The sequence below is a fragment of the Staurois parvus genome, unplaced genomic scaffold (genome assembly GCF_062004578.1).
Source record: "Staurois parvus isolate SC_StPar_1 unplaced genomic scaffold, SC_StPar_1.0 ptg001476l, whole genome shotgun sequence".
Lineage (NCBI taxonomy): Eukaryota > Metazoa > Chordata > Amphibia > Anura > Ranidae > Staurois > Staurois parvus.
The window spans coordinates 166,892-193,518 of NW_028319272.1; the positions used below are offsets into that span (position 1 = coordinate 166,892).

At 45.9% G+C, this 26,627-nt stretch overlaps 1 protein-coding gene across 1 annotated transcript; it reads left to right on the forward strand.

Annotated features, from left to right (window-relative positions):
- Positions 1–998: 998 nt before the first annotated feature.
- PTK6 (protein tyrosine kinase 6) lies at positions 999–25,834 on the forward strand. Its single transcript, XM_089662440.1, has 8 exons — positions 999–1,432; positions 7,621–7,742; positions 14,101–14,264; positions 16,253–16,424; positions 20,579–20,737; positions 21,737–21,918; positions 22,048–22,201; positions 23,137–25,834. The coding sequence occupies exons 1-8, from the start codon at positions 1,197–1,199 to the stop codon at positions 23,382–23,384; spliced, it is 1,437 nt and encodes a 478-aa protein (XP_089518566.1). The 5' UTR covers positions 999–1,196; the 3' UTR covers positions 23,385–25,834.
- The last annotated feature ends 793 nt before the right edge of the window (positions 25,835–26,627 follow it).

A 26,627-nucleotide genomic window follows, 5' to 3' on the forward strand; every position in this document is an offset into this window, starting at 1 on the left:
GTAAACAAACAAACTGCCAGGAATCTATCATTTAGGGGATGGCAGATCCACATTGGATTTTTGTTTGTAAACAAAGCAACCCCCAGGAATCTGTCATTTAGGGGATGGCAGATCCACATTGGATTTTGTTTGTAAACAAAGCAACCCCCAGGAAACTGTCATTTAGTGGATGACAGATCACCATCCAGCTTCTCTTTGTAAACAAACCAACTCCCAGGAATCTATAATTTATTGGATGACAGATCCACACCCAGCTCCTGCTTGTAAACAAAATAACCCCCAGGAATCTGTCATTTAGGGATGAAAGATCTCTATTAATTTCTGTTTGTAAACAAGCCAACCCACCAGAAATCTATCATTTAGGGGATGACAGATCCCCATCCAGCTTCTGTCTGTAAACAAACAAACTGCCAGGAATCTGTCATTTAGGGGATGACAGCTTTGCATTATATTTTGTTTGTAAACAAAGCAACCCAGACACATCCCCATCCAGCTTCTGTCTGTAAATAAACAAACTGCCAGGAATTTGTCATTTAGGGGGTGGAAGATCTGCACTGGATTTTGTTTGTAAACAAAGAAACCCCCAGGAATCTATCATTTAGGGGATGACAGATCCCCATCCAGCTTCTCTTTGTAAACAAACCAACCCCCAGGAATCTGTCATTTAGGGGATGACAGTTCCGCATTAAATTTTGTTTGTAAACAAAGCAACCCAGACACATCCCCATCCAGCTTCTGTTTGTAATCAAATAACCCCCAGGAATCTGTCATTTAGGGGATGACAGATCCACATACAGCTTCTGTTTGTAAACAGCCCCCAAGTATCTGTGATTTATGGGGTGTCAGATCCCCATCCATCATAAAGGGGGTCACCATCAAAAAGGGGGTCACCACAAATTGTATCCAGCTTTATTTCTTGTCCCGGACTGAAGAAAGTTGAGCAGGTGACTTTCTTGCTCCCCTCCCTCCTCTCTGCTCTGTGGAGAGGTGTGACAACAACGAGGAAGTAGAATTCAGCCGGTGGTGACCCAGTAATTACTTAAGACTGACCCAGCCGGTAAGATTTACATATTTGTGTGGCCTTGAACCCTCCACACCCTAATTCTTCCAGGAGTCATCCCTCCGCTGGAAATTCCCTGCTGACTTTTCCTGGCCATGCAGCCACCAGGACTCTCATTCTGACCCTGGCTTCTGGTATGGACGGTTATGTGATCATGACAATGGCAGTGCACAGGTATGTCAGCCTCTGGGACTTCGATGGCTGCGGGACGGAGGAGCTGAGCTTCAAGGCCGGTGACCTCTTCCAAATTGTGGACCCAAAAGGGGACTGGTGGCTGGTGGAGAGAATCAACGCCCTCGGTGGTAAGACCGGCGAAACGGGATTCGTGCCTTGCAATTACCTGGCGGAGGAAGGGTCAGTGCAGGAGCAGCAGTAAGTGCCGAATTCGAGTTTTACATTAAAGGTCAAGTAAGCGAAGAAATTTGAGGGGAGAGATAGGAGCCTGTGAAGGTCGCAGCATTGTAGAATGGTTTACTTCGTATGTATTTGTTGTGGTTGCCGAGTAATCTGCAGTGTAAAAACATATGTTTTCATCTGCCCTGCTGTCGGTGCTGACCTCTCCTTTACCCGGCTGTCATGGTGATCCAGCTGCTTCACGCAAGTACCCAGTTCTCTCTCTGACTTGAAGCCAGAGACAGCCAGGCAGCGAATATTGTCCAGTCAGCAATGCACGTCTCCTTATTTCGCAGGGGCGGACTGACCATTTGGAAACTCAGACACTACCTAAGGGCCCGGGGTCAGTAGGGGGCCCCATGAGATGCCCCTGGTACCTTTTTCATAGGCTTTTTTGAGTTTGGGAAAGGACACAGGGGCCCCATGATCCCCTATTGCCCAGGGGCCCCATGAGTTGTAGGTTATTAATCTGAATGCCTGTGTGAGAAGCTTCAGATGAAAGCAGTAGAACCGCTGCTAAGGGTAGATTTTTATTTGAAATGTTTTATTTGGGGCTGATTCCCTTTAAAGTGTTCCCTTTCCCTTTATATATGTAAGCTGTTGTTGCTGAGTAATCAGCAGTGGAAATCTACCAATTTGGATCTATGACACTATTGGAGTCCGGTACGCCACCAATCAGGGTTCAATATTAGTGAAAAAAGAGGAAGAAGTAATAATCAGCGCAAATCCTGAAACCGAGTCCAGAACAGTGTGTTAGTAGGAAGTGATGGTTGGGGTGACTTGGATTGGGGGGGTCCGCGGGGCACTCAGGGCAAGCTCCATACAGTACTGTAGCAGACTCTGTGTGAAGGAGAGAAGGAGAGGCGCCTGTAAGTGCAGCACAACACTTTACTGTAGTATAAAGGTAGGAACTCTCACAGGTATGTGGATTACTACAGGCGTGTTACAGTAAGGTGTCACACCAACACAGAGCGGCTGCCATCGGTGCTCCCTGTGCCCGCGTCTCGCTGCGACAGCGTGGTGGCTGGAGGGAGACAGCTGTGGAGCCGGCCGGCGTGCACGTCCACAATGGCAGCTAGAGCGCAACGTCGGCGTGATGACGTCACTGACCAGGATGCAATACGACGCGTTTCAGAGTATGCACTGGCCTCTAGTGGCGGAAGCACGATCCTTTGTCAAGCTGTGACACCCACTGTGCCCATTATGAGGGGTTACCACCATCCCTGTGCTGAGTTCCCGGGTCTGTACACCCGCTGTGCCCATTGTGAGGGGTCCCCACCATCCCTGTGCTGAGTTCCCGGGTCTGTACACCCGCTGTGCCCATTGTGAGGGGTTCCCACCATCCCTGTGCTGAGTTCCCGGGTCTGTACACCAGCTGTGCCCATTGTGAGGGGTCCCCACCATCCCTGTGCTGAGTTCCCGGGTCTGTGCCCATTATGAGTGGTTCCCATCATCCCTGTGCTGTGTTCCCGGGTCTGTACACCCGATGTGCCCATTATGAGGGGTTCCCACCATCCCTGTGCTGAGTTCCCAGTTCTGTACACCCGCTGTGCCCATTATGAGGGGTTCCCACCATCCCTGTGCTGAGTCCCCGGGTCTATACACCTGCTGTGCCCATTATGAGGGGTTCCCACCATTCCTGTATTGAGTCCCTGGGTCTGAACACCCGCTGTGCCCATTATGAGGGGTTTCCCCAGCCCAAGGGGATTATATTTATCTTAAATTATGGAGAAGCCAGGACACACATAGGTGGGCAAAGTCAGACAAAACTCCGAGGTGTGCAGGAGCAGAGTCAGGAATGATATCAGGGAGATCACACCTATAGGAGAAGTAGGGGTGGCCTCAGCCTACAACTAATAGATCACATTCAGGTGGAATGGTCCATTACATTGTGGGTGTGCAGAGTCTCCTCCGGTTCTGGGAAGAAGGTGTAGCAGAAAAACATTTTGCTGTGTGGTTTCCCATGCTGGATAAAGTCAGAACAATCGCTGTGACTCACTGAGAAGTGATCAGACAGGTACACCGGGGGCGGAGCCACAGACATGGAATGACAGCGACACCCAAAGGTGACAAATGAGGGTTAGATATTATTATTATATTGTATTTTTATTTTGTTGAATATTAATATAAATGATTATAAAAATATGTATTATTATTATTGGTTTATTAGTAATATTATTATTTTTATTGCTATTTTGTATTATTATTATATCTTATAAGTGTATATATATAATGTTATTATTAGTAGCAGTAATAATGATCACCAGGATAATAAAAAAGATGTATTATTATTTATTTCAGGTACTTATATATCGCCGTCAATTTATGCCGCGCTTTACATATATATTGTACATTCACATCAGTCCCTAACCCTCAAGGGGTGTACAATCTAAGGTCCCTAACCCTCAAGGGGCGTACAGTCTAAGGTAACTAACCCTCAAGGAGCGTTCAATCTAAGGTCCCTAACCCTCAAGGGGCGTACAATCTAAGGTCCCTAACCCTCAAGGGGCGTACAATCTAAGGTCCCTAACCCTCAAGGGGCGCACAATCTAAGGTCCCTAACCCTCAAGGGGTGTACAATCTAAGGTCTCTAACCCTCAAGGGGCGTACAATCTAAGGTCCCTAACCCTCAAGGGGCGTACAATCTAAGGTCCCTAACCCTCAAGGGGCGTACAATCTAAGGTCCCTAACCCTCAAGGGGTGTACAATCTAAGGTCCCTAACCCTCAAGGGGCGTACAATCTAAGGTCCCTAACCCTCAAGGGGTGTACAATCTAAGGTCCCTAACCCTCAAGGGGTGTACAATCTAAGGTCCCTAACCCTCAAGGGGTGTACAATCTAAGGTCCCTAACCCTCAAGGGGTGTACAATCTAAGGTCCCTAACCCTCAAGGGGTGTACAATCTAAGGTCCCTAACCCTCAAGGGGCGTACAATCTAAGGTCCCTAACTCACATTCATACATACACATACTAGGGACAATTTAGACAGGATCCAATTAACCTCCCAGCATGTCTTTGGAGTGTGGGAGGAAACCGGAGTACCCGGAGGAAACCCACGCAGGCACAGGGAGAACATGCAAACTCCAGGCAGGTGGTGCCGTGGTTGGGATTCGAACCAATGACCCGAGTACTGCCAGGCGGAAGTGCTAACCATTTAGCCACTGTGCTGCCCTTAAAATTATTAGTTATAAGAAAATAATATAGAAATCATAATAATGATAATAATAATAACATTACTACTAACAATAACTACACTATTTATTATTATTTTTATTGTTTTATTAATATTAGATATAACAATAATAAGATAGATAGAAGCATTAATAATTAAAATATTCTTATTACTACTACTAATAATAATAATAAAAAAAGAATAATAAATTTACTATTTAATTATTACTATATAAAAATACGATGTAACAATAAAAAGAATAATAATATCTAAAATAATAATAATACAAAATAATATTACCAATATGAAATACTGTTAAGGCTAAAATAATAATAATAATACAAAATATACTACTAATACATATGTATTATTATTATTATTAGCCTTAACAGTATTTCATATTGCTAATATTATTATGTATTATTATTATTTTAGATATTATTATTCTTTTTATTGTTACATCGTATTTTTATATAGTAATAATTAAATAGTAAATTTATTATTCTTTTTTTTTTATTATTATTATTATTATTATTATTATTACTAGCCTTAACAGTATTTCATATTACTAATATTATTTTGTATTATTATTGATAATAATAATAAATACAAAATTAAATATCAATACTGTTAATAATAATAATAATACAATATATAATAATCCATCTTTTTATTGTTGTTACGACTACTGCTAATAGTCTATGATATAATAATACCAGTGTTAGGTCATGGGGTCACCTGGATACAAATGTATCTCCTCGTATCTTTTGAGAACCGTGTTGGTTGCGGTCTCCGCTCCCTAAATCCCCAACTCCTGTAACAGAGCAGACACAACATGGCCGAATAGCTTAAAGAGGACCTGTACTGTCCTTGCAGCTCTGACAGTCTCATGTTTCAGTTGACCCTGTATAAAGGCCGATGACAGGCTCACACATTATTAGTACAACCTCTTCCTACACACAGGCCTGTACTGTCCTTGCAGCTCCGACAGTCTCATGTTTCAGTTGACCCTGTATAAAGGCCGATGACAGGCTCACACATTATTAGTACAACCTCTTCCTACACACAGGCCTGTACTGTCCTTGCAGCTCCGACAGTCTCATGTTTCAGGTCACCCCTGTATAAAGGCCGATGACAGGCTCACACATTATTAGAAGAACCTTTTCCTACACACAGACCTGTACTGTCCTTGCAGCTCCGACAGTCTCATGTTTCAGGTCACCCCTGTATAAAGGCCGATGACAGGCTCACACATTATTAGAAGAACCTTTTCCTACACACAGACCTGTACTGTCCTTGCAGCTCCGACAGTCTCATGTTTCAGTTGACCCTGTATAAAGGCGGATGACAGGCTCACACATTATTAGTACAACCTCTTCCTACACACAGACCTGTACTGTCCTTGCAGCTCTGACAGTCTCGTGTTTCAGGTCACCCCTGTATAAAGGCGGATGACAGGCTCACACATTATTAGTACAACCTCTTCCTACACACAGGCCTGTACTGTCCTTGCAGCTCTGACAGTCTCGTGTTTCAGGTCACCCCTGTATAAAGGCCGATGACAGGCTCACACATTATTAGAAGAACCTCTTCCTACACACAGGCCTGTACTGTCCTTGCAGCTCTGACAGTCTCATGTTTCAGTTGACCCTGTATAAAGGCGGATGACAGGCTCACACATTATTAGTACAACCTCTTCCTACACACAGACCTGTACTGTCCTTGCAGCTCTGACAGTCTCATGTTTCAGTTGACCCTGTATAAAGGCGGATGACAGGCTCACACATTATTAGTACAACCTCTTCCTACACACAGACCTGTACTGTCCTTGCAGCTCTGACAGTCTCGTGTTTCAGGTCACCCCTGTATAAAGGCGGATGACAGGCTCACACATTATTAGTACAACCTCTTCCTACACACAGACCTGTACTGTCCTTGCAGCTCTGACAGTCTCGTGTTTCAGGTCACCCCTGTATAAAGGCGGATGACAGGCTCACACATTATTAGTACAACCTCTTCCTACACACAGGCCTGTACTGTCCTTGCAGCTCCGACAGTCTCATGTTTCAGGTCACCCCTGTATAAAGGCAGATGACAGGCTCACACATTATTAGAAGAACCTCTTCCTACACACAGGCCTGTACTGTCCTTGCAGCTCTGACAGTCTCATGTTTCAAGTCACCCCTGTATAAAGGCTGATGACAACCTCTTCCTACACACAGGCCTGTACTGGCCTTGCAGCTCTGACAGTCTCATGTTTCAGGTCACCCCTGTACAACCTCTTCCTACACACAGGCCTGTACTGTACGCTGGGCTCAGCCATAGAAGCTGCAATGATGGGGGAGGTGTTGGCACAGCGGAGGAGACTTCGTCCTCATAGATCAGATTACTCGTCTCCTCCCGCAGGAGAAGAGGGCAAAGTCTGTGTTCAAGAGCCTGCCAGCCATACGGGTGCACATCCCCCCTCTAGTACTGCACACACCCCTTACAATCAGATTGTACAATCTGCTTGGAGCCGGCCATACACATTACAATGTCATTGTTCAATCGTCATGAGCAGTGGCGGACTGACCATTTGGAAACTCAGCACTGCCCGAGGGCCCGGGGTCAGTAGGGGGCCCCATGAGATGCCCCTGGTACCTTTTTCATAGGCTTTTTTGAGTTTGGGCAAAGACACACGGGCCCCATGATCCCCTATTGCCCGGGGGCCCCATGAGTTGTCAGTCCGCCCCTCGTCATGAGATCCACCAACTGCCATGCAGTACAAGGGCTCCCCTGATTGTATATTAATGTCATGGATTGTTCAGATTACACAGATCTGATCAATGTAAAGGTGATTGTACAATCAGATTGTATAGTGTATGTCCAACTTTAGTTGCATCAAATGGAGGAGATGGTGTGATTGGTTGCTCTGTGTAACGCAGACAGTCTGCCCCTCCCCCGCTCTTTATGGTAGGTGCCCCGCCTTCTGTATAATAAGTGTACCTGTCTCCCCAGATGGTTCTTCGGAGAACTCTCGCGGACGGAGGCCATCAATCTGCTGATGAAAGGCGGGAACACCACCGGATCCTTCCTGGTCCGCCAAAGCGACAAGCAGGACTTTGTCTACGCCCTCTCAGGTAATCCGCAGGGGGGGAGCGGAGGATCATGGGAAGGAAGGTGACGGCGGCAGCCATGACAGATCTGAGGCCTCATCTTCCTGCGGGATTAAAGAGGAAAAAAAATAAAATATACGATTAACGTGAATCTGTCAGTCTCATCATACAGCATCACCATCGTTCTATCACTAGAAAGTCATTCTTCAGCTGCAGCCGGTGACTCTGCCTAGGCTGAGATGATGTCATCAGTCTGCTGCAGGCAGGAGGAAGCATTTCCTAAGTCTCCTCCCCCCAGGGATCACTCAGGCTGTACACTGTAACTTTATAGCAAGTCACAAGATGAGAGGATATGTGATTTCAAGTTAAATACAGCATGCTCAGTTATGTGTTGGTGTGATACTTCCAGGTATTTATTACCTCTCACGGAGGTCACAGTACTCCCCCTAACAATGTCTTCATCTGCTTTTCTCTCCAGGAGGACATTTTTGTTCAGGCATTCACCAACTGCTTCTTGGACTGAGATACCGGCTCAGAGATAACACAGTCATGTAAATCCTGGTGTCTGTGTTCACAAATGTTTGACACAAATCAGCCCCTGCTGCTTGTCTCATTTTGTGACTTGCAAAGTTAAAATGTAAAATCTGAGTGATCAATAGGGGGACTGGGGAAATGCTTCCTCCGGCCTGCAGCAGAGTGAGGACATCATCTCAGCCTAGACACTGACTGACTATAACTATATATTGTGATGTCAGAGATTTATTGATGTAGATCTGTAATGTTACTGACTGGTCCTCTTCACATTAAAGAACCTCCTCTGCCTGACGTATGGTTACCTCCAATAATAGAACATTGAAAAAGAATTTATATCCGATTTCCACTGTGATCAGGATTTAGTATTGCTCATCACTCTCCATATCATGTGACCAGGTCATGGCGGGCGATCATCCACACCCAATCCAGACATCTTGTTTTTGTTGGCTCCTTTCTATTAGAGCTCCATCAGGAGATACTTTGCTTTATTTGCTGTTCCAGAGTCACAACAGGAAGTGAGATGAAATCTCCACAATGTCAGGGAGAAATCCCCATTGGAAGATTTCCCATCGGAAGATTTCCCATTGGAAGATTTCCCCATCGGAAGATTTCCCCATTGGAAGATTTCCCCATCTGAAGATTTTCCCATCGGAAGATTTTCCATCGGAAGATTCCCAATTGGAAGATTTCCCAATCGGAAGATTCCCCCATCGGTAGATTTCCCCATCGGTAGATTTCCCCATTGGAAGATTCCCCTTTGGAAGATTTCCCCATTGGAAGATTCCCCATCGGAAGATTTCCCATTGGAAGATTTCCCATTGGAAGATTTCCCCATCGGAAGATTTCCCCATCGGAAGATTCCCATTGGAAGATTTCTCCATTAGAAGATTTCCCATTGGAAGATTTCCCCATTGGAAGATTTCCCCATCGGAAGATTTCCCCATCGGAAGATTCCCATTGGAAGATTTCTCCATTAGAAGATTTCCCATTGGAAGATTTCCCATCGGAAGATTCCCAATTGGAAGATTTCCCATCGGAAGATTCCCAATTGGAAGATTTCCCAATCGGAAGATTCCCCCATCGGTAGATTTCCCCATTGGAAGATTCCCCTTTGGAAGATTTCCACATCGGAAGATTTCCCCATTGGAAGATTCCCCTTTGGAAGATTTCCCCATCGGTAGATTTCCCCATCATTTCTGTTCTGGTGACAACTGGAATTTTGTTTTTCTATAATTCTGATAATGGTGCCGAATACAAATGGAAAGGTAAATCTCCCCAGACGCCAATAGAAACCTGACAGGGGTTCTAACTCTCAGCCCAGCTCCATCCAAAGCTTTAGATAAGGGCCTGTCCAAATTTTAGTGGTGGGGTGTCAACAAACACACATCAGCGTGCTGCCAACACACCACAGTGCCACCCAAGGCCTCCTGTACACTTGGCAGCTCCTGCGTGCCGAAGCCGAAAATCCCGACACTTTCTGGTGCTCTGGACCCGCACATGCCGCCTACAGCCGCCAATGCATGGAAATGTCTGTAGGTAGCCGTGTTCGGACCAGGGGCGGACTGACCATTTGGAAACTCAGGCACTGCCCGAGGGCCCGGGGTTAGTAGGGGGCCCCATGAGATGCCCCTGGTACCTTTCATTGGCTTTTTTGAGTTTTGGCAACGACACAGGGGCCCCATGATCCGCTATTGCCGGGGGTCCCATGAGTTGTCAGTCCGCCCCTGGTTCAGATATACACTGATGGCTGCTCCCCAAATGTGCCAATGCAGAAGCAGGGGCGGACTGACCATTCAGGTAATCGGGCACTGCCTGAGGGCCCGGGGTCAGTAGGGGGCCCCATGAGATGCCCCTGGTACCTTTAATAGGCTTTTTTGGGTGTGGTTTGAGTGTAGGCGAGGACGCAGGGGCCCCATGATGCCCTATTGCCCAGGGGCCCCATAAGTTGTCAGTCCGACCCTGTGCAGAAGCCATCGCTTTTACCCAAGCCATGTTCATTCACTTGCATTGCCTCCTAGATTGTAAGCTCCCAGGATCAGGGCCCTCCTAACCCTCTTGTATTGAACTGTATTGTTGCTGTATTGTCTCCCGTTATATTGTAAAGCGCTGAGCAAACTGTTGGCGCCATAAATCCTGTATAATAATAATATATAAATCCTGCATAATAATAATAATAATATATAAATCCTGTATAATAATAATATATAAATCCTGTATAATAATAATATATAAAGCCTGTATAATAATAATAATAATATATAAATCCTGTATAATAATAATATATAAATCCTGTATAATAATAATAATATAAATCCTGTATAATAATAATAATAATAATATATAAATCCTGTATAATAATAATATATAAATCCTGTATAATAATAATAAAATATAAATCCTGAATAATAATAATAATAATATATAAATCCTGAATAATAATAATATATAAATCATGTATAATAATAATATATAAATCCTGTATAATAATATTAAAATATATATAAATCCTGAATAATAATAATAATATATAAATCCTGAAGAATAATAATATATAAATCCTGTAAAATAAATATATAAATCCTGTATAATAATAATATATAAATCCTGTATAATAATATATAAATCCTGTATATTAATATATAAATCCTGTATTATTATAATAATAATATATAAATCCTGTATAATAATAATATATAAATCCTGTATAATAATAATAATAATATATAAATCCTGTATAATAATAATATATAAATCCTGTATAATAATAATATATAAATCCTGAATAATAATAATATATAAATCCTGAATAATAATAATATATAAATCCTGTATAATAATAATATATAAATCCTGTATAATAATAATAAAATATAAATCCTGAATAATAATAATAATAATAATATATAAATCATGTATAATAATAATAATATATAAATCCTGTATAATAATAATATATAAATCCTGTAAAATAAATATATAAATCCTGTATAATAATAATATATAAATCCTGTATAATAATAATAATATATAAATCCTGTATAATAATATATAAATCCTGTATAATAATATATAAATCCTGTATAATAATAATAATATATAAATCCTGTATAATAATAATATATAAATCCTGTATAATAATAATATATAAATCCTGTATAATATAAATATATATATGGCAGTCACCAGGTCAGTACATTATGGCACAGTGTATCACGTACTCATGGATCCATCCAGAATGTATTCTTACGTTGTATTCACCACAATCAAAGCAAAGCCACTTCCTTGTTTTCTACTCCATGTGAGCCCATCATGGCTGCTTCCACTACGGAGGCCTCGAAGGCTCATAGGCCAATCAGCAGACCTGGAGGCCAACAAAAACCTAAAGTCATTGAAGAAAAGTAAATGTTCTCTTAAGAACGCAAAACAATTACAAATCTAATCCTGAATCCTCTTAAAGCGTGTTTATAGCTTTTCTTAGTTTTGGATGGAGTTTTGAAAGGTTTTTATATAGGTGAGGGGATTCACCCACTATATGTTCTGGTGTCGCTGGCACAGAAAGTGATAGGAAACCCAAACTTTGACAGTTGTCACCAGAACAGGAAGTGAAGGGAAATCTTCTAATGGGGACACCTGATCCGGTGAGAACTGTCAAATGGTGTTCATTAGTGAAGAGCTTGGATGTGTTCGGGATAGGATCCCAACCTACATGCGTGAGCTCATCAGGAAGCTGTCACCCGTATGGGCCAATCATGTGCGGCCAGGGCATTCTCCGACCTGCAGCGTCACATGTTCATATGCGTGGGTGCTGGGCAGGGAATGCCCTGGCCGCACGATTGGCCCATATGGGATCGCAGTTTGGATCGCAGCCAGAGCACACCTAAACTCCTCACTAATGACCATCATTAGACAGCTGTCACCAGAACAGGTGACCCCATTGGAAGATTTCCCTTCACTTCCTGTTTAGGTGACAACTGTAAAAATATGGGTTTCGCTTCACTTCCTATCTGATTAACTTCTTTTCAATTACTCCAGAGAGGACATAGTACATGGGGAAGTGGAATTTGATCACTAGTGGGAAGATACGATCGTAGGTTATCAATTGCAGCTCCGTTTTCACCATAAAATGTCATAATCGGGCAGCACCGTGGCTAAATGGTTAGCACTTCTGCCTGGCAGTACTGGGGTCGTTGGTTCAAAACCCAACCACGGCACCACCTGCCTGGAGTTTGCATGTTCTCCCTGTGCCTGCGTGGGTTTCCTCTGGTTTCCTCCCACACTCCAAAGACATCTTGGTGGGTGAATTGGCTCCTGTCTAAATTCTCCCTAGTATGTGCATGTATGAAGGTGAGTTAGGGACCTTAGATTGTACACCCCTTGAGGGTTAGGGACCTTAGATTGTACGCCCCTTGAGGGTTAGGGACCTTAGATTGTACACCCCTTGAGGGTCAGGGACCAAGGGCGGACTGACCATTTGGAAACTCGGCCACTGCCCGAGGGCCCAGGGTCAGTAGGGGGCCCCATGAGATGCCCCTGGTACCTTTTTCATAGGCTTTTTTGAGTTTGGGCAAGGACACAGGGGCCCCATGATCCCCTATTGCCCGGGGGCCCTATGAGTTGTCAGTCCGCCCCTGTTAGGGACCTTCAACTGTACGCCCCTTGAAGGTTAGGGACCTTAGATTGTACGCCCCTTGAGGGTTAGGGACCTTAGATTGTACCCCCCTTGAGGGTTAGGGACCTTAGATTGTACACCCCTTGAGGGTTAGGGACCTTAGATTGTACGCCCCATGAGGGTTAGGGACCTTAGATTGTACCCCCTTGAGGGTTAGGGACCTTAGATTGTACGCCCCTTGAGGGTTAGGGACCTTAGATTGTACGCCCCTTGATGGTTAGGGACCTTAGATTGTACACCCCTTGAGGGTTAGGGACCTTAGATTGTACGCCCCATGAGGGTTAGGGACCTTAGATTGTACCCCCTTGAGGGTTAGGGACCTTAGATTGTACACCCCTTGAGGGTTGGGGACCTTAGATTGTACGCCCCTTGAGGGTTAGGGACCTTAGATTGTACACCCCTTGAGGGTTAGTGACCTTAGATTGTACACCCCTTGAGGGTTAGGGACCTTAGATTGTACACCCCTTGAGGGTTAGGGACTGATGTGAATGTACAATATATATGTAAAGTGCTGTGTAAATTGACGGCGATATATAAGTACCTGAAATAAATAAAATAAAAAATAATCTGATTATTCGAAATACAATACAATGTTTGAACAAAGCGTCAGTGCTGCTGATCGATGATTTTGTGTCCTGCCTGATCGACTCGGTTTGATAGAATCCAATCTAAATCAAGTCTGAATTGATCGTAAGGCCAGGGTGGAGGGGGGGGGGGGGGGGGCTTATACCTACTTGATTGCTGATTGATCGTTTTATTTGAATTGCACATTGATCGGATCATAAAATTTATCAAATTGTTCGCATGTAAGCAGGGGCGGACTGACAACTCATGGGACCCCCAGGGCAATAGGGGATCATGGGGCCCCTGTGTCCTTGCCCAAACTCAAAAAAGCCTATGAAAAAGGTACCAGGGGCATCTCATGGGGCCCCCTGCTGACCCCGGGCCCTCAGGCAGTACCCGAGTTTCCAAATGGTCAGTCCGCCCCTGCATGTAAGGCAGCCTATAGAAATGATTAGACTGCCCTACACGGGACACACGGGAATGTCATGGTATGAACAGAACCTGAGCGGGGAATTTCCTTACCGTAACACGCAAAGCCGTGAAGGAAAAGTCACAAGAGAACAATGGCGGTTCCTCTGATCTTCATTGTTAACATAACGTATTTCTCTGTCGCAGTGCGAGCCAATGACGCGGTGAAACACTTCAAGATCAGGCGGGACGCCCAGGGAGATTACCACCTGAATACCAGCTCCTTCTTCCCGGATCTGAACAAACTCATCGAATATTACTATGAGAAGCCGGTCATGAAGGGGCTGACGCTGACCAAACCTTGCCTGAAGGTGAGACGCCATGAAGGACCCGATTATACTGTTGCGTTTTAACACCTGCATGTGTCCGACTCCCCCAAATTAATCAGTGCCCGTTCCCAACGCAGTGCAGTGCGTTTTGAAAAAATAGTGCGTTGGGAGGCCCAGAGACGTTAATGACAGCACACCGAAACGCAAATATTATGCATTTTGATGCATTTGCAAATATATTAACAAGCCTCGGTCAGTAGCCTGCTGAATCCCCCATCCTCCCTCCCCCACCGGATACAATTCTGCATCCTTCATATGTGTTGGTGGAGATTGGCTGATATAGGGGTACAGTCAGCCCTTTTGGACCAGGACCAAGCTCTAGTGGGTCAGTAGGGGCGGTTCAGGAGGCTGAGCTTGGGGCATAGTTAGAATCAGGGGCGGACTGACAACTCATGGGGCCCCCGGGCAATAGGGGATCATGGGGCCCCTGTGTCCTTGCCCAAACTCAAAAAAGCCTATGAAAAAGGTACCAGGGGCATCTCATGGGGCCCCCTACTGATCCCAGGCCCTCAGGCAGTGCCCGAGTTTCCAAATGGTCAGTCCGCCCCTGGTTAGAATCCATCATCAGAATTTGGCTTTACCTCTCCCTACCCCTTCTGCCCCTGATTTGCTCTTGCTGTTAAGTCCTGCCCAGGGGCGGACTGACAACTCATGGGGCCCCCGGGCAATAGGGGATCATGGGGCCCCTGAGTCCTTGCCCAAACTCAAAAAAGCCTATGAAAAAGGTACCAGGGGCATCTCATTGGGCCCCCAACTGACCCCGGGCCCTCAGCCAGTGCCCTAGTTTCCAAATGGTCAGTCCGCCCCTGGTCCTGCCCCCGCTCTGTTCTGATTGGCTGCGGCATTCCTGTCTGGGATCCGTGCACGACTCACGACCCCCGTAAACTGTTCACTTCCCCCCCACATATTGCTCTCTGCCTTCCATACAGTACAATGATTACCCATACACTGATGACCCCCCCACCCCCATACACTGTTCACTGGCCCGGTTGGTGGGGGTCCTGTCAGGTACTAAATGCAGGGCCCCTTGATTTTGTAAAGGTGGCCCAGAACAGATGCCTAGTTTGCAAGGGGGTCAAGAACCCCCCTGGATCCTCCTGCCTCAGGGTCTCCTTGAACATTGACTTTAGTTGAAAACCAGGGACGGACTGACCATTTGAGTACTCGGGCATTGCCCGAGGGCCCGGGGTCAGTAGGGGGCCCCATGAGATGGACCTGGTACCTTTCATTGGCTTTTTCATTGGCTTTTTTGGGTGTGGGCAAGGACACAGGGGCCCCATGATCCCCTATTGCCCGGGGGTCCCATGAGTTGAAAACACAATCAGCCCCACAAGAAATGTAACAAACCCCCGCCTATGACGTCTTCATGGGCTGGCTGTAAATGAAGGACGCATGTTAGGTGAACAGGTAATCGGCCAAACAAAAAACTTGAGTACACAGTGAAGATAAAAACATATCAATTCTATTCCCAAGGACACAGTGCACCAATCACAATCCCCGAGCCAAGACAAAAAAGTAAGGGACTTGGAGCTTTCACCCAGCCTGGAGAGGCCAAGTACACAATATAACTATGAGGATCATATTAAAGAGCTAATACAAAAAAGGAAAAGGGAGGTCAAGACTTTGAAAAGTAAGCCTCTCCCAGTAGGAGACTTCAAAGTGATGGATCACATGACACACCTATATCACCCATTAGGCCCACCCGTGAGGGGAACCAGCTTACTGGCAGCCACCCCTTGACCAATCACATACCCCAACAACACACACCTAACTTTTTATACTACAAGGTACGTCATAAGGTGGTCACTTTAGAGTGGCTGCAACAAGAAGATTGATACTTTTTGGCAGAGATTGGGTGTGGTCAGGGGATATTGCTACTGGAATCGACTAGAGATATTGATAGTTTTCAGTGAAGTGGTCCTGTCTATACTTTGTATGTAACTCTGTCTATTTTTATCTCCTGAGCGCAGGACGAGCCAACGGCCATGGATCTTAATCCTCTACCCCTAGATGAGTGGGAAAGGCCCAGAGAAGAGTTCATTCTTGGAAAGAAGCTGGGTTCAGGAAATTTTGCGCAGGTCCACGAAGGCTCCTGGAAGGGGCGAGTGAAGATGAGAGTAGCCATTAAAACCATAAAGCAAGGTAAGCTGTTCAAGATATCAGACTAAGTTAGCCAACCACGGGGACATATTGGAGGTGAAGAAGATTATGGTTCAACCAGTGTCAATCTGAAAACCAGCTTCTATTTTTTTTAGTGTAAGGTCAAAAAATATGTAAGAAATAACTTTAACTTTCAGTTTTGATACATCATCTCCATCATGGGAAGGTGGCAAAAGGATGTTGAGTTGAGATATTCTCAAAGGCTGGGAAAATGTCCAGTGGTTGTATAAAAATGTAGCATTGGTAGACCTTATCAGAAGGTGGAGATATTCTAGCGAATAAAAAAATATTTTAGGCTCATTTGCTTTTTGCTGTCCAGCCCATTGCTTGGATGTAAGACCCAACGTCTACACCCATTCTAGAGGTCTCCAGATGATATGAGAAGATCCAATGTCTACACCCATTCTAGAGATCTCCAGATGACATGAGAGGATCCAACATCTACACCCATTCTAGAGGTCTCCAGATGATATGAGAAGATCCAATGTCTACACCCATTCTAGAGATCTCCAGATAACATGAGAAGATCCAACATCTACACCCATTCTAGAGGTTTCCAGATGATATGAGAAGATCCAATGTCTACACCTATTCTAGAGATCTCTAGATGACATGAGGAGATCCAATGTCTACACCTATTCTAGAGATCTCCATATGACATGAGAAGATCCAACATCTACACCCATTCTAGAGATCTCCAGATGACATGAGAAGATCCAACATCTATACCCATTCTAGAGATCTCCAGATGATATGAGGAGATCCAATGTCTACACCTATTCTAGATATCTCCAGATGACATGAGAAGATCCAACTTCTATACCCATTCTAGAGATCTCCAGATGACATGAGAAGATCCAATGTCTACACCCATTCTAGAGATCTTCAGATCACATGTGAAGATCCAACGTTTTACACCCATTTAGCACTGGCCATTTCCACCAACAAATTAAAGCTCGAAAAAAGTCCTTCTATCCAGTTGGACAAGGTCATCCGATCCCTCAAAAATACAACACATTTATCTGGTGACTACGGATAACCAGTAACATTTCCCTTAGTTTTTGACTGTGCGGGGAATGGTTAGAACCTCTATCAGACTTTTCTTGCTGTCTAGAAGATTTGCCCTCACTTTCTGTTGAGTCACGAAGACAGAAAATTATGGGAAATCTCTTCAAATGGGACACAAACAACAAGACATAAACTTGACAAGCTCAGTCTGGCTTCTGTTGCTGTGAGGGATTCGTCATCACTGCCTGATTGGATGCTGGTACAGGAAGTGAGGGCCAATCTGTGCATATGTAGTGAGCTTTACTACAGACCATGTTATCTAGATCACCCTGAAATGTAAAGAAGCCACTTGGCATAAAGCAATGCGGGTTGAAAAGGTCATGTTTTCAGGCTGGAACTTTTCCTACCCAGATTTTTTTTTAGAAAGAGTTTCCTGAAATTTAAGCTTCACTACCCCATGTAGTCCACTAGTCTCTAGCTGGTGTCCTTAGCAGAAACTACCTGAAATAAGACTTTTTCATTGGATGGCAATTGAAATTTTGGTGGATCAGCCATTTTCAACTTTTTTTTTTACCACAAAGGAACCCCTGAAAAGGTTTTCAGGTCTCCAGGAACCCCCACTAAAATGATTAGACCTACAGCTCACAGTACAGTAGCATGATCAGTAGAATGTTGAGAGTTTTAAATAAAAGAGTAGAAAATGGGGTTTACTTAATAATCAAGAACCTCTGGGGTTCCTCCTGTAGCCACCTCATAGTTAGGTTGCTACTTAGGTTAGGCAAATCTAGATCTTTAGCTCTACTGTAATCAGTTGAGCAGCTTGTGATTGTTTTGGGCTGTTCTGTGTCTCAATGGTTGTGGGTTTGACCACTTCTCTCTGCCTTCTGGAGGGTTCTGGAAAGTAGTGGTCTGGGAGAGTCAAATCAATAGCTGAATATTTATATAGTTCCAGGTAATCCCAGGGGGAGGGTGCCCTGATGCTGGCTGGGAGTAAGCATAAATAGTCTAAGGCCTGGCGCAGAGTTCTTGTCCTGGAGGGGGAGATTGCAGCCTGAAGGGCTTCTGGCCAGTCCAGCTGTGCCCTTCTACTGCTCACTGAGGTCCCAGCTATGCTAGCCATTCTACTGAACTTTGCTGAGGGACTTTTTTTTGAGGATCTGGTCTGGAGAATTCACAGGAGATATGTTTAGCAGATATTGGAAGGAGGCAATCAAATATCCAAGGACATCAGTGAGTACAGACCGATGTGTGAGATCTCAGTGACTGCATGTCAAACTGTACATCAGTGCCAGCCTGTACTTATAGTGGACATTGTTCATGGTGTCCCTGTGTAACTCAGCCCGTTATTTATTAGTACAAGGACTGTGCTCAGATTCTTTAGGAGAAAGATAGGTGTCCTCAAGTTACTACCTACCATTGGAGGAGTATCCCACAATTACCCTGCACCCACCAAAGTTCAAGTTTTTTCAATAAGCATCAAAAAGAATACCCCTAGACTGATCATAGAGCCGGAGTAGTGATTGAGACTGTGTGCCTGGCTGCTAGAGCACCTACAGGGGAAAGAACCAAATCAATGGGCACTTTAGGAGGTGAGTGCTACACTCCTGCTGGGGATTCCTCCTGAATGACATTCTAACAATCAACCTCTGGAGTTCCTTCAGAGGTTGCTATGTGTTCCTTGAGAGAAGAGCTTCTCAAAGAACCCCTAGAAACCTCTGGAAGAATCAATGGGCACTTTAGGAGGTGAGTGCTACACTCCTGATGGGGATTCATCCTGAATGACGTTATAACAATCAACCTCTGAGGTTGCTATGTGTTCCTTGAGAGAAGAGCTTCTCAAGGAACCCCTAGAAACCTCTGGAGGAATCAATGGGCACTTTAGGAGGTGAGTGCTACACTCCTGCTGGGGATTCCTCCTGAATGACATTCTAACAATCAACCTCTGGAGTTCCTTCAGAGGTTGCTATGTGTTCCTTGAGAGAAGAGCTTCTCAAGGAACCCCTAGAAACCTCTGGAGGAATCAATGGCCACTTTAGGAGGTGAGTGCTACACTCCTGATGGGGATTCCTCCTGAATGACGTTCTAACAATCAACCTCTGGAGTTCCTTCAGAGGTTGATATGTGTTCCTTGAGAGAAGAGCTTCTCAAGGAACCCCTAGAAACCTCTAGAAGAATCAATGGGCACTTTAGGAGGTGAGTGCTACACTCCTGATGGGGATTCATCCTGAATGACGTTCTAACAATCAACCTCTGAGATTGCTATGTGTTCCTTGAGAGAAGAGCTTCTCAAGGAACCCCTAGAAACCTCTGGAGGAATCAATGGGCACTTTAGGAGGTGAGTGCTACATTCCTGATGGGGATTCATCCTGAATGACGTTCTAACAATCAACCTCTGAGGTTGCTATGTGTTCCTTGAGATATTAGCTTCTCAAGGAACCCCTAGAAACCACTGGAGGAACTGGTTGAGAAAGGTTGACAGGGACTTTGATGTCACCGATATTTTGAGGGACGTCATTTATAATAATGATTACTAGAGGGCGATGCTACCAAAAGTAACTGCTTACTTGTTCCTGTTTCTGCTTATGACCACAAGAGGGTAGTCATTGTCCATTTAGAGCTGCTCTTTCACCCTCCCAAGTCAAGATTTGCTAACATAAACTTCATGAAAATATTGGGAGATATTCTTGCTATTGTACAAATGTTGGTGGATCAATTTTTTTGCTTTAGGGTCCATTTTTTGCTTTTAGGGGTGACAAGTTCTACTCTTACAACTGTCAACAGGTGTCCCCATTGGAAGATTTCCCATGTATTCCTGTTCCAGTCACAGCTGTAAAATGTTGGCTTTCCCTTCACTTTCCATCACAGTGACAGTGGATACCAAGACAAATCTAGCTGTCATTTTTTCTCAGGCAGTAGTGTCTCCGCTTGGACCACTGTCCCCCAATGGTGAAGGTTCTACCACTTTATCTCATTCAGATAAAAAAAAGCTTTGGCTGAGTTTTGCGTTACTTAGTGAGATTTGCATTTGTTGTTCAGTGTGTGTCCTACAAACCTCAGTGTGAAATCATGTTCATTGGCCTTCAAAAAATATTCTAACACCGTCTTCTTCTTCTTCCATCAAATGTTAGATATTACCAATCGTGAAATCTTCCGGAAGGAAACAGCGTTTCTGAAGACTCTACGCCACCGGAACCTGCTGTCCCTATACGCCGTGTGCTCTGTGGGGGATCCGTATTATATAGTGACAGAGTTCCTCACTAAAGGGGACCTCCTGAACTTCCTGAGAGGTGAGGGCAACCTTCACTCTCTACTGTGTACAACAATGAAACATATTGAGTAAACCTAAGGTGGACCAGGAGCAGGGGTGGACTGACCATTTGGAAACCCGGGCACTGCCCGAGGGCCCGGGGTGAGTAGGGGGCCCCATGAGATGCCCCTGGTACCTTTTTCATAGGCTTTTTTGAGTTTGAGCAAGGACACAGGGGCCCCATGATCCCCTATTGCCCGGGGGCCCCATGAGTTGTCAGTCCGCCCCTGACCAGGAGTGAAGTTGACTGAAAACGACCATGTGCATGTTAGTGTTGTGAGCAATGTCTAAGGCAGCCCATATATTACGTTTTTTTGTTGAATGAAAGAAAATGCCTTGATTCCCCCATCCACACATTCATTGTGAATGGGGGAATCCCTCCCACTGAGCTATTGTATTCTGACAGCGGGGAGACTTCCTGAAAAGATAAACTATGCTTTCTGCTGTGTTGTGAGATGTCCTCACTTTCCACCAGCAGATATCCACCAAGCAGGGGCGGACTGACCATTTGGAAACTCAGGCACTCAACTAGGGCACTGCCTGAGGGCCCGGGGTCAGTTGGGTGCCCAATGAGATGCCCCTGGTACCTTTTTCATAGGCTTTTTTGAGTTTGGGCAAGGACACAGGGGCCCCATGATCTCCTATTGCCCGGGGACCCCATGAGTTGTCAGTCCGCCCTTAGGCAGGACTTAACGGCAAGAGCAAATCAGGGGCAGAAGGGGTAGGGAGAGGTAAAGCCAAATTCTGATGATGGATTCTAACCAGGGCGGACTGACCATTTGGAAACTCGGGCACTGCCCGAGGGCCCGGGATCAGTAGGGGGCCCCATGAGATGCCCCTGGTACCTTTTTCATAGGCTTTTTTGAGTTTGGGCAAGGACACAGGAGACCCATGATCCCCTATTGCCCGGGGGCCCCATGAGTTTCAGAAGGTCTCAGATGTTTCCTGCCAATCGCCCACCTTCCTTGTTCTTCCTCAGATGGCGAAGGGCAGGAGCTGAACACAGATGGGCTCCTGGATATCGCAGGACAAGTAACAGACGGGATGCATTACTTAGAAACCAAGAATTGTATCCACCGCGACTTGGCCGCCCGAAACGTGCTGATTGGACAGAACAACATCTGCAAAGTGGCCGACTTTGGCTTGGCCAGGATTATCCCGGTGAGAGCCGACACCCCAGGACCGACCACACTGATACTATGATTGTGTCACTTTTGGTAAAAAGAAAAAAATGTAACATGCTCCTCCTGCTGGAATTTCATCTGTAATTTCTGTATTTTCTTCTTTAAGGATGACTACTATATGTCCCACTCTAAGGAGGTCCCGTACAAATGGACCGCCCCCGAGGCCCTGGAGTTTGGACGCTTCACCCTAAAGTCTGATGTCTGGTCCTTTGGCGTCCTCTTACATGAGATCATGTCCCGGGGGATGAACCCCTATCCAGGTAACTACCTGTCTCTACCCGTCGGCACAGGTCACGTGACTAAATGCCTAGGCATTCGGTCACATGATCAGCCTTCATGTGTCAGTGTTTCTCTGAGATGTGTATGTAATTTAGGGGGTTCTGTAGTAATTCTGTCAATTTCAGGATGAAAGAGAGGTCTGGGGCAGGGGCGGACTGACCATTTGGAAACTCGGGCACTGCCCGAGGGCCCGGGGTCAGTAGGGGGCCCCATGAGATGCCCCTGGTACCTTTTTCATAGGCTTTTTTGAATTTGGGCAAGGACACAGGGGCCCCATAATCCCCTATTGAGGGCCTGGGGTCAGTAGGGGGCCCCATGAGATGCCCCTGGTACCTTTTTCATAGGCTTTTTTGACTTTGGGCAAGGACACAGGGGCCCCATGATCCCCTATTGAGGGCCCGGGGTCAGTAGGGGGCCCCATGAGATGCCCCTGGTACCTTTTTCATAGGCTTTTTTGAGTTTGGGCAAGGACACAGGGGCCCCATGATCCTTTGTTGAGGGCCTGTAGTCAGTAGGGGGCCCCATGAGATGCCCCTGGTACCTTTTTCATAGGCTTTTTTGAGTTTGGGCAAGGACACAGGGGCCCCATGATCCCCTATTGAGGGCCTGGGGTCAGTAGGGGGCCCCATGTGATGCCCCTGGTACCTTTTTCATAGGCTCTTTTGAGTTTGGGCAAGGACACAGGGGCCCCATGATCCCCTATTGAGGGCCTGGGGTCAGTAGGGGGCCCCATGTGATGCCCCTGGTACCTTTTTCATAGGCTCTTTTGAGTTTGGGCAAGGACACAGGGGCCCCATGAGTTGTCAGTCTGCCCCTGGGCAGAGCCGCTCGCTCACTGACTCCGCCTGAACGCCTTCCTCCCTTGAAGAATGCATTAGCCGAGGCCCTGAACCAACCTCTCGTTTCTGTCCCTCAGGTGTCCCCAACTCTGAGCTGTTTCAGTACCTCAAGAAAGGCAAGAGGCTAGGCATTCCAGACAACTGCTCGGAAAAGATCTACCAAGTCATGCTGGAATGCTGGACCACCAATCCACACAAGAGGCCGACGTTCGAAGAACTGAAGGTCACCATAGACAACCTGGCCAACTACGAGCCTTCAGAGGAGTCCCCCAAAGCCATCAAACCCAAAGGCCTTTTGGCCAGGCTGAAGAAGAATGCCCATTGACCAATGGCAGGATGGGACAAGAAGGCCATCTCCAGGCAGAAGAAAAGACCGCTTCCCTTCGAGCCTCTAGAATAACTATTTCCAGACTATAAATGATTTTCCCCCACCTGTGTTTCTGGGACCCCACCCCTTTAAGACCCAGTCACACCTACGCGTCTCGTTGGGTTGATGCGTTCATGATGCACCACAATGAAAAAAAAAAACCACATGACCCTTCAGGGGGCGCGGTCTATGCGTTGCATTGCTGTGCGTTGTGCTGTTGGGGTGCCGTTCACAATGGATGGAGCCGCACCCCTTGGCTCATGCCAGACATTTTGGTAAGGTATGTTAAGGCCCTAAAGTGGGCATCACGGCTGGTGGGTACGACATGTCCGGAGCCGTCACATTGCTGGCTGGACCCTTAGCTTCCTCCTGGAAACTGGAGATTTGGCTCGGCTGTCTATGCTGCTATTCACTGACAGCTGTCAGGCAGATGTGAACTTTCACCTGGTGTGGAGTATATTGGAATGCAACAGGATAAAGCAGGTTACATCCAGGGGCGGACTGACCATTTGGAAACTCGGGCACTGCCCGAGGGCCTGGGGTCAGTAGGGGGCCCCATGAGATGCCCCTGGTACGTTTTTCATAGGCTTTTTTGAGTTTGGGCAAAGACACAGGGGCCCCATGATCCCCTATTGCCCGGGGGCCCCATGAGTTGTCAGTCCGCCCCTGGTTACAACCTTCTCTTATATAAACTGTATACAGATAGATATAGGTCTTCATTGCTTCTTATGGAATGACTGATCCAGGAGGGGTTAATGTGTATCCAATTTTGTATTCCATATTGGAAGGAGTGTAATCTATATGGCTGCCCGTGTCCACGCTCTGAGGATTCTCTCTATTTGTCCTGGTGTCTCCGGGACAGGAAGTGATTGGAAACTCAACATTTTACCGGAGTTACCAGAACAAGAGGTCAGGAAAAAACTTCCTGTGGTGGTGACCCTTTGAAAGGATTTTCTTTCACTTCTTGTTGTGTCTCTGGGACAGGAAGTGATTGTAAACTCAAAATTTTATCAGAGTCATTAGAATAAGAGGTCAGGGGAAAATTTCCTGTTGTGGTGACCCTTTGAAAGGATTTTCTTTCACTTCCTGTTGTGTCTCCGGGACAGAAAGTGATTGGAAACTCAACATTTTACCGGAGTTACCAGAACAAGAGGTCAGGAGAAAACTTCCTGTTGTGGTGACCCTTTCATAGGATTTTCTGTCACTTCCTGTTGTGTCTCCGAGACAGGAAGAGATTGGAAACTCAACATTTTACCGGAGTTACCAGAACAAGAGGTCAGGAAAAAACTTCCTGTTGTGGTGACCCTTTCATAGGATTTTCTGTCACTTCCTGTTGTGTCTCCGGGACAGGAAGTGATTGGAAACTCAACATTTTACCGGAGTCACCAGAACAAGAGGTCAGGAGAAAACTTCCTGTTGTGGTGACCCTTTCATAGGATTTTTTGTCACTTCCTGTTGTGTCTCCAGGACAGGAAGTGATTGGAAACTCAACATTTTACTGGAGTCACCAGAATAAGAGGTCAGGAGAAAACTTCCTGTTGTGGTGACCTTTTCATAGGATTTTCTGTAACTTCCTGTTGTGTCTCCGAGACAGGAAGTGATTGGAAACAACATTTTACCGGAGTCACCAGAACAAGAGGTCAGGAGAAAATTTCCTGTTGTGGTGACCCTTTGAAAGGATTTTCTTTCACTTCCTGTTGTGTCTCCGGGACAGGAAGTAATTGGAAACTCAACATTTTACCAGAGTTACCAGAACAAGAGGTCAGGGGAAAACTTCCTGTTGTTGTGACCCTTTGAAAGGATTTTCTTTCACTTCCTGTTGTGTCACCGGGACAAGAAGTGATGGGAATCTCCCCAGCAGAGACACAGCGAGCACTACTGTACTAGATCTGGAAGAAATACACGAAGCACGCTGAGACTCAAGGAAGACTACATGCGGGTCTTGTATGTAGACAATATTTATTAATCCTGGACTTACCTTTGCACGGGGTAAGGAAGGGTAAAACCTGTCAGGTATTTGTCATTGCATTGGGTAGATTTCCTTTCACTTCCTGTTTCAGAAAAAACAACAGGAAGTGAGAGGAAATGACTCCAAAGTGAGAGGAATTCCCCGCCTAGACTGTTGTCACCAGAGCCAGTGTTCTAATTGGAAAATGTCCTTCCTGTTCTGGTGACAACTCTAAATGGTGGATTTTTCATCACTTCCCAGGGACAGTGGTCACCGGGATTGTTAGAGAGGGTGAATCTTCCCAGTGGGGACACAGCCGGCAATAGCCAGAAGATGTAATCCTTCCACACTCCATCCACAACTGAAACATTTGCTTTAGATACATTGAGAATGTCATGTACTGTACAGGGAGAAGTATTAATATTTCAGTATTGGTGTCTATAAATGTGTGATATGAGGAGCTGGGTGTCATTATTACTCCCCCCCCATTATTACTCCCCCCCCCCCCGCCGAATTATCATGCTTCTGTTATTTTACTGGAGTAATACATGAGAAGGCGAGTCTGCCAGAAATGGTGATTTGTGTTCTGGGTGGAGGCGGGTGCACTGAGGTGTCATAGATGAGGACAGAGGGAACATTCATCCTCATCTGCGGTATCTGATGGTCACATGACTGCTGAATCCATAGACCTGCACCGACGGCGTCCGACCGAACCCGCGGACCTGCACCGACGGCGTCCGACCGACCCCGCGGACCTGCACCGACGGCGTCCGACCGAACCCGCGGACCTGCACCGACAGCGTCCGACCGAACCCGCGGACCTGCACCGACGGCGTCCGACCGAACCCACGGACCTGCACTGAAGTGCAGCCAGTGTACAGAACCAATAAGCAGAAAGCAGAATCCGCCTATGTAATTATACAATAAATATGGCTGTGCCCATTATGAGGGTTCCCACCATCCCTGTGCTGAATTCCCGGGTCTGTACACCCGCTGTGCCCATTATGAGGGTTCCCACCATACCTGTGCTGAATTCCTGGGTCTGTACACCCGCTGTGCCCATTATGAGGGTTCCCACCATCCCTGTGCTGAATTCCCGGGTCTGTACACCCGCTGTGCCCATTATGAGGGGTTCCCACCATCCCTGTGCTGAGTTCCCGGGTCTGTACACCTGCTGTGCCCATTATGAGGGGTTCCCACCATCTCTGTGCTGAGTTCCCGGGTCTGTACACCTGCTGTGCCCATTATGAGGT

Bases quoted from the DNA above. Each gene is read 5' to 3' on its own strand.
- PTK6 (XM_089662440.1), top strand. From the start codon at position 1,197: ATGGACGGTTATGTGATCATGACAATGGCAGTGCACAGGTATGTCAGC. The intron at 7,743-14,100 runs GTAATCCGCAGG...TCTCTGTCGCAG, and splicing joins CTTTGTCTACGCCCTCTCAG to TGCGAGCCAATGACGCGGTG. The intron at 22,202-23,136 runs GTAACTACCTGT...TCTGTCCCTCAG, and splicing joins GGGGATGAACCCCTATCCAG to GTGTCCCCAACTCTGAGCTG.